Raw genomic sequence first — 15,129 nt, 5'->3', positions numbered from 1 at the left:
CACATTCTGCATGGAAATGTTAATAGAAGCACATGCATTCAATGTTCAAACAAATTGTGAGCAAGTAAATATGAAAAGCAACATGTGAGACTGTGTGCTGTTATATCTATCTATCTATCTATCTATCTACATTATCTGGTCTTAGTAGACACATGACATGTGATCTTCTTCTAGCACATTAGCAGTCCACCTAGTGGCCTCCTTTATATTTATTTATTTATATATATATATATATATATATATATATATATATATATGCACACACACACATCCATGTCTTAACTTATGTAAACATCAATTTATATACACACAAACACAATTCAGAGACATTTTATGTAAACATCAAATACTGCTTTGGCAGAAGAGTGAAAAACCTAACAGGTGAGAGTAAGATAAGAGAATACATAACATGAATCACTTTTCTGAACTGCTTTTAATGGCCTAGATGTCAGTGGAAACGTCACTCGACAACTTACGAGCTTGTCTTTCATGTCTCCGCACTCACACGTATGCTTATTATGCGGGTTGCCTGCGGGCATTAGAAGAATGGCAATCATGAGAGGGGTCCGCTGAACTCATGGGGGTGCGCGCGCGCGCGGTTTTATGTTCGACACATGCTAGCATGGGTCAGACAAGTCACCATGGTCCGATTCTGTTCTGTTTTTGCCTCTTAGTTTACAACAATGCCACACACAAACTTCACGCACGCACAATCTTCATTTAACGTACGTTTTCCATGCTGGCATGTGTAAGGAGGTTCGACAGGAACTGGCCAATCAAAATATGTAAGTTTGTGTCAATCCCACCTGATCCATACAAGTACGAAAGAGTAGACGTAAATAACGAGAAAGAGAGAGAGATCTCTCAACTAATACATTACTGAGGCACTTTTGATGGGGGGGGGGGCTGACTCCTCTCACCAGAGCAAACATTCATTTACTATTTTAATATTCGTAGTCGTTGTATAAATATTTTAAAATGTATCCTAGAATTTATAAGAAGTAAAAGTAATTTGGACAAAGAGAAAGTCAGAAAATACTTTTAAGAGAAAAAAAAAAAAAAAAAAAGGAAAGTAATTTTTAATTCGAGCAGATTTAGAAATAATACAAAGGAACGTGGATCTAATAACAACAACAACAATAATCGTTGTTTCTGACTCAATTTTGAGGTTAGTCCTATTACATCGACCCAGGAAGAATGAAAGGCTGATCTCGGCGACATTTGAATACAAAACTACAAAGCGGGACAAAAAGACAATTACTTTCGGACACTTACCTTTCATAATTACACACACACACACACTTGCGATTTTCTCTTCAGCCAAAAGCGGAGAAGGGATGTAGGCTTTAGAATTTAATAGAATTTACTAACCGTAACCTTTGACATTCGACATGATATCCTGAATTGAGCTGAGGTCATCGTTTTCGTGGTCACCACCACCACCACCACCACCACCTTCACCACCGAAGGTAGCCATCCCAGCTGACAAAACTGGTTAATTTAACGAAGGTACTCCTTGGGTCGTATTTATCTTATCACAGTCGAAGCTAACACACATTCTCACGCACACACACGCTTTATACATTCATAGATTTACATTGTTTATGTGTATATACATATTTATGCATTTATAAGATGGACGTAGCCATGTGGACTCATGACAAACAAGGTGTTACATAGAGACAGACAGGCAGCGACGTTTGAAGCTGGCTGACTGGCTAAAATTGAATTCGTTGAAACGATAAGATCTGGTATATGTGTAAATATCCAGAATGGAAGACGAACAAAAATAGAGCAACAACGAAATAAAAAAAGAAAGAAAAGCCACAAGAGACAAAAACAAGAGCACGCAGTGAATGAATTAAGGTTGCGAACAATATAAGCGAATGAGAGAGAGAGAGAGAGAGGGAGAGAGGGAGGGAGAAACAGAAGAAGGAGAAGGAAGAGGAGGCGAGAGAGAGAGAGGTGCAGTGTGAGTGAGGAGAAGGGGAGGTGAAAGATGATGGCAGCTTTCATCCAACACTTTAAATAACTAGCAGTCACATCACCGCCACCCTCCACATGAAATCACGAGTTGGCGGTTAATCCTGTCATCATCCATCGTTCACCAGCATCGCCAACACCTCCGACACTGCTTTAAGTTGGGGAAGAGGATGAGGGTGGAGATGTATTCAGCATCACCACTCTCGGCTCCGATGATGTTTCGAGGCACACAAAGCATTCTTAGATTCAGTCTCGCATCCATACCGACTCACATTCGTGTGTGTGTGTGTGTGTGTGTACGTACATATAGATAGGTAGATAGACGGATGACTATATGTGCGTATGTGATATACATATGTGTGTATATATTTACGTGTGTGTGTGTGTATATATATTATCTATAGTTATATATGTATGCAGATATCTATACATATAAATAGTTACATATATATGTAAAAATGTGCGTGTATATATATATATATATATATATATATATATATATATATATATATATATATATATATGTATAAATACATGTATATGTGTATGGGTATTGCTATTGTCTATCGTGTGTCCATCATTTTACAACTTTATTTTTATCTTTATTTCTTGTCTCCTCCTAACAGCGAAATACTTACCAGACGCACAGTGTAAGAGTACACCTTTTGATGCAAGTCTGATGAAGTGTCACTCTACTGTTTAAAACTGTAAATATTACGTAACTTCTCTCGTTGAACTTTTGCGTGAATGATGTTAAAGACAGAGTGGTGCAGAAACAATTGTAACTGGTCATTAAAAATGTGCTTAACTCTGTCTTTTTTTGGATCATTTTATGTGAGCGTGTGAAATTAAATGAATGACAAGGGAACAGGAATTATGTAATATATGTTTTTATATATATATGACATTAAATGATTATATATATATATATATATAGGATGTTAAACGATGATTTTATATATATATATATATATATATAAAATATATATATATATATATATATATATATGAATTCTATTCCTTCCTTGACTTAATTCTGTTCCTTCAACATGACCACATCATTCAAAATACTGCCTGGATTTACATGGGATTATACCTAAGGGCTGACACCTGCATGGAAGTGCAGACCAACCTCCATACTCTCTGGAAAAAGATGAGCTATGAACTTTTTGGGTGCCACCAAAAACATTTATTAACCAACAGTGACCCCTGCTGGTTCATACTAACATGCTTCCCCTCATCCTCATGCCCCCAGCAGTGATTCCCAGGCTGCCCTTGTGTCAAAGAGCATTGGCAAACGTTCTGCCTGGCCTCATTCCCTTTCTTCCAACAACTGACTCTTAGCTTTTATGGTTCTGCCTACAACATCATTCTATGAGCATGGCATCTTTTCACCTGGCTGGAATCTTGCTCCATCTGCAGATCAGGTCAGTGGCTTGCAGCAGGTTGTCTTCTAGGCTTCTCTCATTTCCTCCTTTGAACCTGTGCCGAGCCAATGGATCTTTTTGCTTCCTTATCTTCCCTTTGCACCTTTGGGTCTGTTTAGTTCTTATTCTCATGAACATAACCCCTAATTTATGATAAACTCTTCACTGATAATGCAAGTTAAATTAATGTCCCCTAACAATCAATCTGTCCTATTTCTAGGCCTGTCTTATTTATGTCCATGTTTAGATATACAAACAGCTGCGAAAATATATTCAATGTAAGTTTCTCGGTCCTTTTGGAAGGAATGGGGATGGTGGGGATTGAATGAAATTAATCACACACACACAAGCATACATAATTTCTGTACACCAAAGCACAGAAGGAATGTGGTTACATTATTTCACTAACAACAATGCTTTGTAATATTTAAATGCATATATTTCAATAAATAGCTAAATAGATATGTGTGTGCGTGTGTGTGTGTGCACACACACACATTCATTACAGTCACGTAATTCATTCAATGTCCTTTTAAAATGCCAACAGCCAAATGATGAGGATGATGATGGTGTATAATCATAGAAAGAAATATCTAGGACAAACTAAGACATCCCCCACAGTTTCATCATCAGTCCCACCCACCCCACTTTTATATCCCTCAAGCTGTTATTTGTTTTCCCTTTTTTGTCTTTGTTTTCAAATACATCTAAACTACACACTCTGCCAAACTAGAGACCTACTTCATAATAGGTGAATCAGTATATTAACTATTATTAATATTTAGTTGAAGGCAGCCATCTGACAGACTCATTAGCTGGACAAAGCCATTTCATCCATCTTTAAGTTCTGAATTGAAATTCAGTTTTACCTTTCAACCATTCAGGGTTGATAAAATAAATACCACTTGGACATTGGGGTTGATGTAATTGACTATCCCCCACCCCCAAAATTTCAGGCTTATAATAGAAAGGATTATTATTATTATTTAAATAAAATATGGTCTGTTGTCTTCTGCTGAAAGAAGGTCATCCCTTGACCCTAGGGTTACAGCAGGTCCTCATCTCATGGAGAGTACATGGCGTAAAATGTATGTGGAACCTAGCAACACTATTTTCTGAAGTTCTCCCACGTTAACACTGCAAGGGAGTTTGTTGAGCTGCTTATCAAGGCCATTTTTAATTAGTCCTAATGCTCCAATCACCACTGTTGTTGCAGCTGCTGCAAAGGCCTCCGCACACTCAAATTCTGATCGAGCCAACTTGTATACACGTCAATTTGAACAGGTGTGTACGAGTGAGTGTCACATGCACACAACATGCCTGGGAATGTGTGCTCATACACATCTGTTGTTATGTGTGAGACAGACAAACAGGCGGAGATAGTGAGTCATAATCTATCTAGAGTGAAGGGTAAACAATGAAATTTGTAATTATTTATGTATAAATCATTATGCTATGACATGACCATCAAGATATTCACAAAACACACAAAACACAAAGGTAAAAGCAGCAGTTGATAAGAAAGATAGCTTAACTCATTTGATGCACAATTGAAGTTATCAGAGAATGTGGCAGAGGTCAACTAAAAATTACTCTTAGTCAGAAACAGGTGTGGTTTAAAGCACCTGGGTAGACAGAAAACCAGGTAACACTTTGTCATTCACCTAAGTCAATGAAGGACATACACTAAAGGGATTACCTTCTACCCATTTTGCCAAATGAATGGTTAAATAAACCAACGAGAGAGCCTTTACATGGATGTTTGACCAGCTACAGAATCTGCATAGCAAAATGCTGGGTTGTGTTGCCATTCATGAGAAAATAATCAAAGACAAGAAATTTTAAGAACTTTGGAAGAAAAATCTGTCTTCCATTCTTTGCAGCTTTTTCCTGAATTTCAAATCTTAATCTCACCAATTATGAAGAAATGATTATCTGCCTTGTAATAAATGTCCACTAGGGGGCAACATGAGTTTGAAAAACAAGGTTCATCTTTCATCTCTTACTTGTTTCAGTCACTGAACTGTGACCATGTTGGGGTACCACCATGGGGTACCACCTTGGGGTATTACCACCCGTTGAAGAGTTTAGCCAAACAAATCAACCCCAATATTTTTTTTTTTTTAAAGTCTGGTACTGATTCTATTGATCACTTTTGCTAAACTGCTGAATTGTAAGGAATGTTAACAAACCAACACTGGCTGTCAAATGCTGGAGGTGCAAACAAATACGATATACACACGTGTGCACACACACACACACATAACATTATCAACTACATAAACTTAATGTACATGCTCCATATATTTGCCAGTAGGCTGCAATTTGGCACAGTGGAGAATACTTTTTCAAGTGGCAGGTGTTAAAACACCTGAAAGTTATGGACAGGTGAGATAACTCATCTCTAATCCCATCTAGGAGTGATGAGTATCGATGTGGTGACATTTTTGTGACTTAACATCTCTAACCTGAACAGGATTAGAGATGAATCATTTTGCCAGTCCACAACATATTTACACAAACAGGTTTCTTTGAGCTTTCATTTGCCAAATTTACTCACATGGGATTGGTTGGCCCAGGGCTATAGTAGAAGACACTTGCCCAAGGTGCCACACACTGGTTAAGAAGTATCATTATGGCTTTTTAACCACACAGCCATCATAATACGTCACTCACCCTGATGACAACCAAAATTAATAAAGTCTAAAACTATCTGAGCTTTATTAAACGTAACAGTTTGTCTGTCTGTCTGTCTGGCTGGGTGTCTGTCCTCTTCCCTTTTCCAATCCTCAGGAAAATCTTGGTAGTGCATAGAAAGACATTTGACTGCGATTTTGAGCACAAGAAAAAGACCACAAAGAGCCTTCCTACTCCTCAACCACACACTGTTGGTTCCTAGGGTTGTAAATAGTAGCACTGCTGGGGGGGGGGATTAGAAGTGTTGTTGTTGTTGTCAGTGAGTAAAGTTTATGTCCTTAGCAACAAAACAAAACCAACTTTATCAATTTAGGTTAATTATACATCACACAACACATGATAATATGGTGCAATATACATACATATGAATGTATGTATGTATGTATATGTATGTGTATATACAAATATATAAATATATATAGATATATATATGCATAGACACGCACACATATAGTTATAACAAACATATTAGGCCATGTCATGCACACCATCTTGGGGTTAAAACCAAATTTTTAATGGTCAAGGCATTATTTATGAATGACTGGTGTGAAATTTGTTCCCCTATTCACACACACACACACACATACTTCTATGTCTGATCCAATCAAAAACAAGATACAAACACACACACACACACACACACATGCATGCAGACACAGACACACGGGTCACCTTCACACACAAACTAATGCATATGTGAATCACCTGCTGCAGTGACACACTCCCCCTGCATGAAACAAGCCAATGAGAGAGGAGAGAGAGAGAGAGCATACATACAGTCAATCTATGTGCTAGGAATAGCAGTCAAATCTCACTCACATCCAATCCCATTCATTTTGAAAAAGAAGGACACATTGGCTAAGAGGGTTGTGTGTCCATTGTGCCAAGGAAAAAAAGTGATTAAATGGCCATGGATGGAATGCATGTGGTTGTAGGTTCTCATGGATCAGAGCCGACTTGGGGCTAAACAATAGCAACTACAAACTCGTGTACAGACGAACCCCCACCCCACCCACCCACACACACACACTGAGAATATATTGCAAGGAGTCACCGAAATTCTAAGACAGCAGACTGACCAATCCAGTTAAGCACTCTCTATGTAACACAGCTAATTGTACAGGGATGATGCTGTTTAGTCCCTGATTGAGCTGAATGAAGACGTTACCTCAGTGAACCCCTTGTCCCTTTACTGAATACTGCAGATCTGAGGCTACATTATTCAAAACCCCCTATAAAAGGGAAGAAAGGGTAATTTCTAATGTGTTGGTGGGTTTTTCTCTCAGCAGGGTTCGGGCATGAGTTATATGGTTGTAGGTTGGTACTTCGGGTCTGTGTCTACCCCAGACCCTGCTGAGTGAAACTGGGTAGAATTAAAAGAAGTGGCAAGCTGTCGGGTGGGCTTGTGCCTCTAAAATACCAGAAATTCAATGGTCTAACCTTGTCACAAACTGTATGACATCAGACTCACATGTGTCTAAGGAACACTCAGCCCACTTCCATGTAAATACAAAAGAGGAGAGAAGTCAGGTGATCAAACAACTGAAAGTCCATCATCCAAAACTGACAGAAAATCATTTCCTTCTTTGCTTTACATTTGTATGTGTGTATGTGTAGTAGGTGTTTGTGTGAGTGAGGGAGGGATTGATTAAGAGAGGGAGGAAGATAGGGAAGGAGAGGGGGAGGGAAGTAAAGCATATGTCACAGCTTTGAAGAAAATTATTACACCCCAACCCACAAAAAAACTTAATGACGATTGTGAAAGTTTTGAAATTTCCATTAAGTGATATGTCAATCTTTCAGGTCTTTATTGCCTAGTACCAGTAATTGCAGTGGTACTGATAAACCAGATGATGTGGGATTAATAAAATTTATTGATATTATTCACCCTTTCAATGCAACCAACTTACCCACTCCCCCTAGAATTGCTGGCCTTGTGCCAAATATTGAAATCATTATTATTATTATTATTATTATTGTGGTGGTGGTGGTGAGCAGGCAGAATCTTCAGCATCCTGGACAAAATGCTTAGCAGCATTTTTTCTGTCCTTAAGTTCTAAGTTCAAATTTCTTGGAGGTCAATTTTGCCTTTGGTTCTTTCAGGGTCAAAATAATCTTATTTCAATATAAACAGCGGATGACCTTGCAGGTGGGGCCCAGTTAGAATTTTCTTCAGGTTGAGTAGCCCGTCACGCTCAAAAGGTCCCTGAATAAGGTTTGTTTGAGAATGATGAATGAAACACCCATGTTTCCAGAGGTGAACAATTCAAACCAACAAAAACATTTCTCTTAACTATGATGCTCCCCCCACCCCCACTACTTCTGCTTGTGATCAGAGATGCACATATTGTCAGCCACCAAGGGACATGGTCAACTGGTTGAGGTCAAACGACTGACCTGCAAATCTGTAGGTTAGGGTGATGACCATAGTGCAATGGGGGTGTTGGTGGAGAGGGCAAGGTGGTGGAATGATGGTGACGGCAGGGGGGTTGTTTGTAGAGGCTGTAGTGGTAGTGGTGGGAGGAGGAGACAGAATGCAGATAGTCATGGGAGGAGGAGAGTAGAAGGAATGTAGGAGGAAGCTAAGGGAGGAATAGGAAGAGAGCTGACAGGGAGGGGAGAGTGTAACAGGAGAGGAATGGTGAGAGAAGAGAGTGAGTAGCAGAAGGAGAAAGTGGGCGGCTAAAAAAAAAAGGTAAGAGGAGAGAGTGGAGGGAGGAGAATGAAAAGGTAGGAGGAGAAAGAAAAAGGTGGGAGGAGAAAGAAAAAGGTGGGAGGAGAAAGAAAAAGGTGGGAGGAGAAAGAAAGAACTGAATTGGTTTTGGTAGAAAAAGTTGTAAATATTTCGTAAATTGGTTTTTCTCTTTTTCTTTTCGTTTTGATTGGAAATTTTGGTTTAGCAATGGAATTGATTTGATGATCAATGATTGTTGCTCCCATCAATAGCAACACCACCACCACCACCACAATCAGTGTCTGTCTGATTATGCTACCAGGTCATGAAACCTCTATGTGGTTACTTGGCTGACTAGAAATAGAGGACAAGTCTCTCTCAAACAAACAGCACATTACAGGATGAAGAAGTCCTGAGTAAATCATGCTCGGAGTCATGGTTGGAATGTGTTTGATCTAGACCTAGGGTTAAACACCAGTGAAAATTCAGCCACAAGGGCAGATGAGCCTTTATGTAACAGTGCTTAATAGTATCATACACCCAGAGAGAGAGAGAGAGAGAGAGAGAGAGAGAGAAAGAGAGAAAGAGAGAAAGAGAGATGATAGGAAAAGTTAAAAACTTCATTTGAACTGAGAAATTTTCTATTTCATACATTCTCAACATTGCTGGCAAAACTGAGGCCAGTTCTGATCAAGCAAACCCATAATCAATGACACTCCAGCCATAACCATCCCTTCGGTGAACATCATCAAATGTAAGCGCTCTCTATTCAAGACGGTATGGGTGTGATTTGAGTGACATTTGACAGCTGTTACTTTCAGAAGAGAAACTGTGCGGGGAGGAACTGCCTCATCCACTCACAAAGCAGAGATGCCACAGGCGCAGCTGTAGGCCTCACTGTACGGCCACCGTGAGGATTGCAGGGGCTATAATAACGTAGAGTACACAATGCATGTATAGTACTCTCCAGTATGTACAATACTCTATGTATCTATATAATACTCTCCTGTAGGTATAATATGCTATGCTATGTATAATAAACTGTAAATGTATAAATGCTCTCCAGTGAGTTGAAATCAAAACCCCAAAATATATTTTATTCTAAAAAGAATTTAGAAAACAAAACAAAACACAGCAAAAATACTCTCCATTTTCTCTGCCTAAACCACTTGCATAGGGGTGTCGGGGGGGGGGGGGGAGCTGACATTGTATATAACTGGTACTTTTTCTAATCTGTAACATCACTAAACTATTGGAAGCATGAGGCGGGGATACTATGTGGGCAGTAGATGTTTGGGAAGCAGTAGTGGACTCTTGCTCAAATTACAGTGTACCCTTTGAAAAGAAAGGAAAGATCCACAGAGTATAATGTGAGGGTCACTTGTCCAAAAAGATGGGATGCTAATGGTTGGATTGCCTTTCATGACAAGTCTTTTCAATCAGGGTCCACCTGGGGCTAAACAACAACAACCATTAAAATATCAAAACCCAGGAAACTACAAAAGCAGTCGGTGAAAACTGCTAGAAATGGCAGTAAAATTTCCAACTTATCACATCCTTGCATCTTCAAACTGGAAGGAAAATTTGCACAAAGCAGTCCTGAGTGTAGAACCAGACAGGATGGGCCTCGGTGGAATACCTTTGGTCATAGCTGATCTGTAGCTAAACAAATCCAGGAACACAAACAAATGAGGGATTGCCTATGTAGTTACTCCAACAGCTAGAAATAGCAGCCAAATTTCTTTCCAGTGACATTTTACCATCTTAAAAACAAAAGAATTATATTTGAAGAAAAGGCAGGTTAATAATGGGTGGAATGCTTATGATCATAAGTCTTTTGGATGAGGGACTGATTGGATTGGCACTGATTTAGTATCACCACTAAATCATATTCACTAAAAAATTATTTTGCAAACTAAAAAACAAAATTATCACGAATCTTACCTGAATCCAAATCTTCATATTTCTCCACCAAAGTATGGTACATATCAATAAGCGTCATTTTTTAAGCTTTTTTTTTTTTAAAGGTTTTCTGTTTCTGTCTTTTTTTTTACTCCCCAACGAGATCCGAGGAACAAAATTACAGGGATGTTATGAAAGAAGGGTAAGAATGCAGTGGCTGTGAAGCGAAGAAGATGTGCAGGGTTTATTATGCTGCCTCACCATCCAGAACGAGCAGCGAGTCTCATTAAATCCAGAATCTCAGGTGGATTTGGAAAGCAGACATACCAGTAGGGTGCATGGTGGTGGTGGTGGTGGGGTGTACAGAGAAAGAAAACCCTTTGTTCTCTCTCTCTCTCTCTTTCCCCATAAATGTATGTATGACCTCAGTGAAGTGTCATTCAAGAAACTGAATACTTAACACAAAAAATCCTGTAATGTAACTGGTTGCAGGGAGGGCAATCACAGTCAAGCATGAGTAAAGACTAATGATTGATGTTGCACCTTTCGCCATTCAAATTGAAGGTTTATCCCTTGAGGTGAGGGAGAAGGGTTTGGAGACAAGATATTTTTTGCTGTCATTTACACAGAATATACATCCAAGAAATCTGAACAAGATGAAGGAATGAATAAAGGTATAATTTACAGCCAGAGCCCCGAATTTGTCCCCAGAGTTGGTCCCAAAATTCAGATCTACCAGTTCCAAACCAATACTAGGATTAAAAAAAAAAAAAGAAAAATAGTGTCAAGGCAAACAGCAAATATGTTTGCAAGGATTATGTGTTGTGGGGTTATCAGTCTGAAAGAAGGCATTAAAGAATTAGAAATGGTTTCGTCAACAATTCTTCGAAGTTGATAAGTTGTGGGGAAAAAAAAATGGGTGGAAGAGGCCATTCGCGAGAAATGTTAAGCAAATATTTTATGACAGCAAAAAGAAAAAAACATTAAAGAAGAAAGGAAGAGAAAGAAGAAAATATAGAACAAAAATGAAGAGGAGAAAGATGAAGAAAAAGAAAGAAACAATGCAGGGTGGGTGGGAGTGATTAGGGTTGAGAAAATTACAAAATTTAACCAATTTCAATTAATTATAAACAACAGTTTTGTCCAGTGTGATAAGAAAATGGAGGGAAAAGAAGAAGAAGAAGAAGAAGAAGAAAAAGAAGTTCCAGTGAAAGACTTGAGTGTGAAGTTTTGAAAAAAAATAGAGAAATGAGGGCTCAGTGTGACATGGAGAAGATGTGAGAGTGTGGGAGAGGGATATTATGGGGGTAGGGGAAATGAAGGGGAATTGACATGAAATGGTATGATAGGTGATTGAGAGAGAGGATATATATATATATATATATATATATAAATATATATACACACAGCGAGAGGAGAGAGAGAGAGAAAGAGAGGGGGGTTACTGTTTGGGTTAAGTATATTTCCCTGAAGAGAATTTGTGTAATCATGTAACGATAGGGGCCTCCTGTGTGTGTGTGTGCATCAGTTGAATAAACCTGCTTCTTCCTGCTTGCTTGCTTGACTGCCAGCTCCAAGACATTTCTAGTAGTAGTAGTAGTGGTGGTGGTGGTAGTGGTGGTGGGTTGGAGAGCTTTACTTTGACTGACTGGGTGTGGTTCGGAGGAGCAGAAGGACGAAGAAGTTGCTCGGCATTCAGAATCCACAAGCACCAGCAACTCTGTGTGTGTGTGTGTGTGTGTGTGTGTGTGTGTGTGTGTGTGTGTGTGTGTGTGTGCGTGTTTTAACAGACAGACAGATGATGGAGAAAAAGAAAGAACTGCTTCTGCCACTGACTGATCTTTGAATAAAGAATCCAGTTGTTCCCACCCCCACTGATAGATATATATTTCTACATTAAAAGAAATGTAGACCTGTTTGTAAAAGTCCGCAGCCAGACATGTAGGCTTGAATGCGTACAAGCACACGCATGTGTGTATGGGAACGGATTGAGAGTAATATGAATCTATGAGTGAGTGACAGCTCTCTTATATGTTCATATTTATACACACACAGAGCTATATATTTAAGAATATGCATTTTTGAGTATTTGAGAGTGTGTGTATGTGAGAAAAGAAGGGTGTGAAAATATGTTTGAGAGAGAAAGTGTAAGAATGTGTGTGTGTGTGTGGTAAAAGAATACAGGAAACTGTACAGAAGAATGGTAAGTTGAAATTTGATTTTTTTTTTTTCTTAAAGAAAATAGAAAAAAGAAGCAGACGTTCAGAGTTAGACCCAAAATCAGAATGAAATTCATATTCTAAGAGAACAGAATAAGTATGATGGTCCACGAAACCTGATCTCAGACTCTGTGAGAGGGACACACACACACACTTAGCTGGGGAGTGGAGGGGGTGGACAAAAACAATGATGATGATGGTTGTACAATTAAAAAAAAAAAAAAATTTACTGCTCCCCTGCCCCCACCCTCCTATATATGAACTGAATAAATTTGAAGAATTTCTATGGAAATGTTTGAAGGAACAAGTAACAAGGAAAACTACAATTTGTGGTAAACAACTAATTGAACGATCGATACTAAAGACTTTACCATTTTTTAAAACTTCCACTAAATTTTTTCTGCCAAAGAATAACAAAGAAGTCACAGAAGAAGTGAAAGATAGAATGATAGACAGACAAACAGAAAGAGAGAGAGAAAGAAATTGGAATGATTTCCCCCACAGTAAGTAAATATTTGCCCTTTTCTCTTATTCTTGTATTCATTAATTTTTATTTTCAGATTTTTTTTTTTTTTGGTGCTAATTATTCTCCACCCTTCATCCCATGACAATCATTAAACATTTTGCCCATAAATCTGTCAGGTGCCACACACACACACACACACACACACACACACACACACACACAGTGAAATATCACTTTGCCTATGGCATGCTAGACATCCTCTTTGTAAACCATCATCATCATCAGCTAAATACATTCTGGATTCATATCCCACTCAGGTCAACTTTGCTTTGCATCCCTCTGGGGAAATTGGTGGAGGTGGTGGGGCCAATAAAAGAAAATATGAGCCAAGTAGTTGGGGGCGGTAGTGGAATCAATGAGTTCAACTAGCATCCTCCCCTCAAAATTGGTGGTTCTGGGGCTGAAATTCTTCTTCTTCTTCTTCTTATCATTAAAGCAGTTAAGGAAGTGAGCTGGCAGAACCATAAGCATGCTGGTAGGCAGACATGCTTAGTGGCATTTTGTTTGTCTTTATGTTCTGAGTTCAATTTCCACCAAGGTCAACTTTGCCTTTCACGCTTTCAAGGTCAATAGGAAAAGTACCAGGTGTGTACTGGGGCTGATGCAATTGACTCATTCCTTCTCCCAAAATTGCTGGCTTTGTGCCAAAACTTGAAACCATTCTTATTAAGGCAGTGAGCTGGCAGAGTTGTTAGTGTATCAGACAAAATTTGAAACAATTATTTATCATCAATGTTTCCTTTATTAACCATCAAGTTTTGGCAAAAACATTGAGAACAGAGAAGGATGACACAGTGTAAGATGACATAAAAATGCAGGTAAAAACAGTAAAATAAGAGAAAGTACTTTCTCCTCGTCGGTCTTCAATCAACAGGTGCATGCTCAGGACAGGCCTTTCCACTCAAGCCATTTAACTATTATCATTATTGTTATTATTCTTATAAATCCTTTCTACTATAAGCACCAGGCCTGAAATTCTGGTGGACGGGGTTGGGTAGTTGATTAAATCCTCCCCAGAGTTCAACTGGTGCTTATTTCACTGACTATATATATATATATATATATATATATACATACACAAGAGCTTAACTGATAATCTAGTCCTACACCAGTAAAATAAGACATGATGGTCACAAGTGGAAATCCTTTCATCATACATCAGCTAGTTAGGGCTCAACTGATCCTAACCAACAAAACAACAATCACTGCAACAAAACAAACAAGAGTACCTCTATAGAGTCACCTAATCTGCTAGGAATAGCAACCAAATTTACTTTTGGATAAAGTAGGGACTGACACAATGATCACAGTTTGGAACAGCACTGAGCATAGGTCTGCTCTTGATCAGGGCTTACCTAGGGTTAAATAACAACAATGGCCTCCAGCCAATGATCCATCCCTCCCACTGCCAAGTCTGAGAAGATTTTACTGTAAAAAATTTCAGTCTTGTGAAGGACAGAAATGAGCATCATTACAAAATCGATATAAGTAGTTAACAACAACATATTGAGATAAAGAAGCTAATATGAGAGGAGGAGAGAGAGGGGGGGGGGGTGAGACAGGTGGTGTGTCTACCCAGCTCCTTACCTATCAACAGTTATTAATAAGAAACAATCAATAACCACTCGTTCAAGTGTCTCCGATGCAAATTTACTATTTATTTTGCATATTACAATAATTGTCTCAACGCTTTTGACAGGG

At 38.8% G+C, this 15,129-nt stretch overlaps 1 protein-coding gene and 1 long non-coding RNA gene across 10 annotated transcripts in view; one reads left to right on the top strand and one right to left on the bottom strand.

Annotated features, from left to right (window-relative positions):
• Positions 1-15,129, bottom strand: part of LOC106878803 (H(+)/Cl(-) exchange transporter 3) — a 111,404-nt gene that overhangs the window by 48,907 nt on the left and 47,368 nt on the right. The window contains exon 1 of one of the 8 annotated variants that reach the window (XM_014928145.3): positions 10,726-11,061. The exons of 5 other annotated variants lie outside the window; for them this stretch is intronic. In XM_014928145.3, coding sequence (XP_014783631.1) covers positions 10,726-10,783 — 58 coding nt within the window. In that variant the 5' untranslated portion in view covers positions 10,784-11,061. Of the gene's footprint in view, positions 1-1,371; positions 1,897-10,725; positions 11,062-15,129 lie in introns of those variants that run through there. 2 more of the 8 variants (XM_014928144.3, XM_089338703.1) reach the window with 2 other exon arrangements.
• The window catches only part of LOC149131579 (uncharacterized), a 41,332-nt gene continuing 38,982 nt past the window's right edge, over positions 12,780-15,129 (top strand). Inside the window, exons 1-2 of one of the 2 annotated variants that reach the window (XR_016237710.1) lie at positions 12,780-12,886; positions 13,312-13,405. This is a non-coding gene — a long non-coding RNA (uncharacterized LOC149131579). Of the gene's footprint in view, positions 12,887-13,267; positions 13,406-15,129 lie in introns of those variants that run through there. The other variant, XR_016237709.1, reaches the window with a different exon arrangement.

This window comes from Octopus bimaculoides, chromosome 20 (genome assembly GCF_046866305.1).
Source record: "Octopus bimaculoides isolate indiv1 chromosome 20, ASM4686630v1, whole genome shotgun sequence".
In the NCBI taxonomy this organism is placed as follows: domain Eukaryota; kingdom Metazoa; phylum Mollusca; class Cephalopoda; order Octopoda; family Octopodidae; genus Octopus; species Octopus bimaculoides.
Note: the sequence above shows the minus strand (reverse complement) of the source record. Positions and strands in the feature narration are given on the sequence as shown.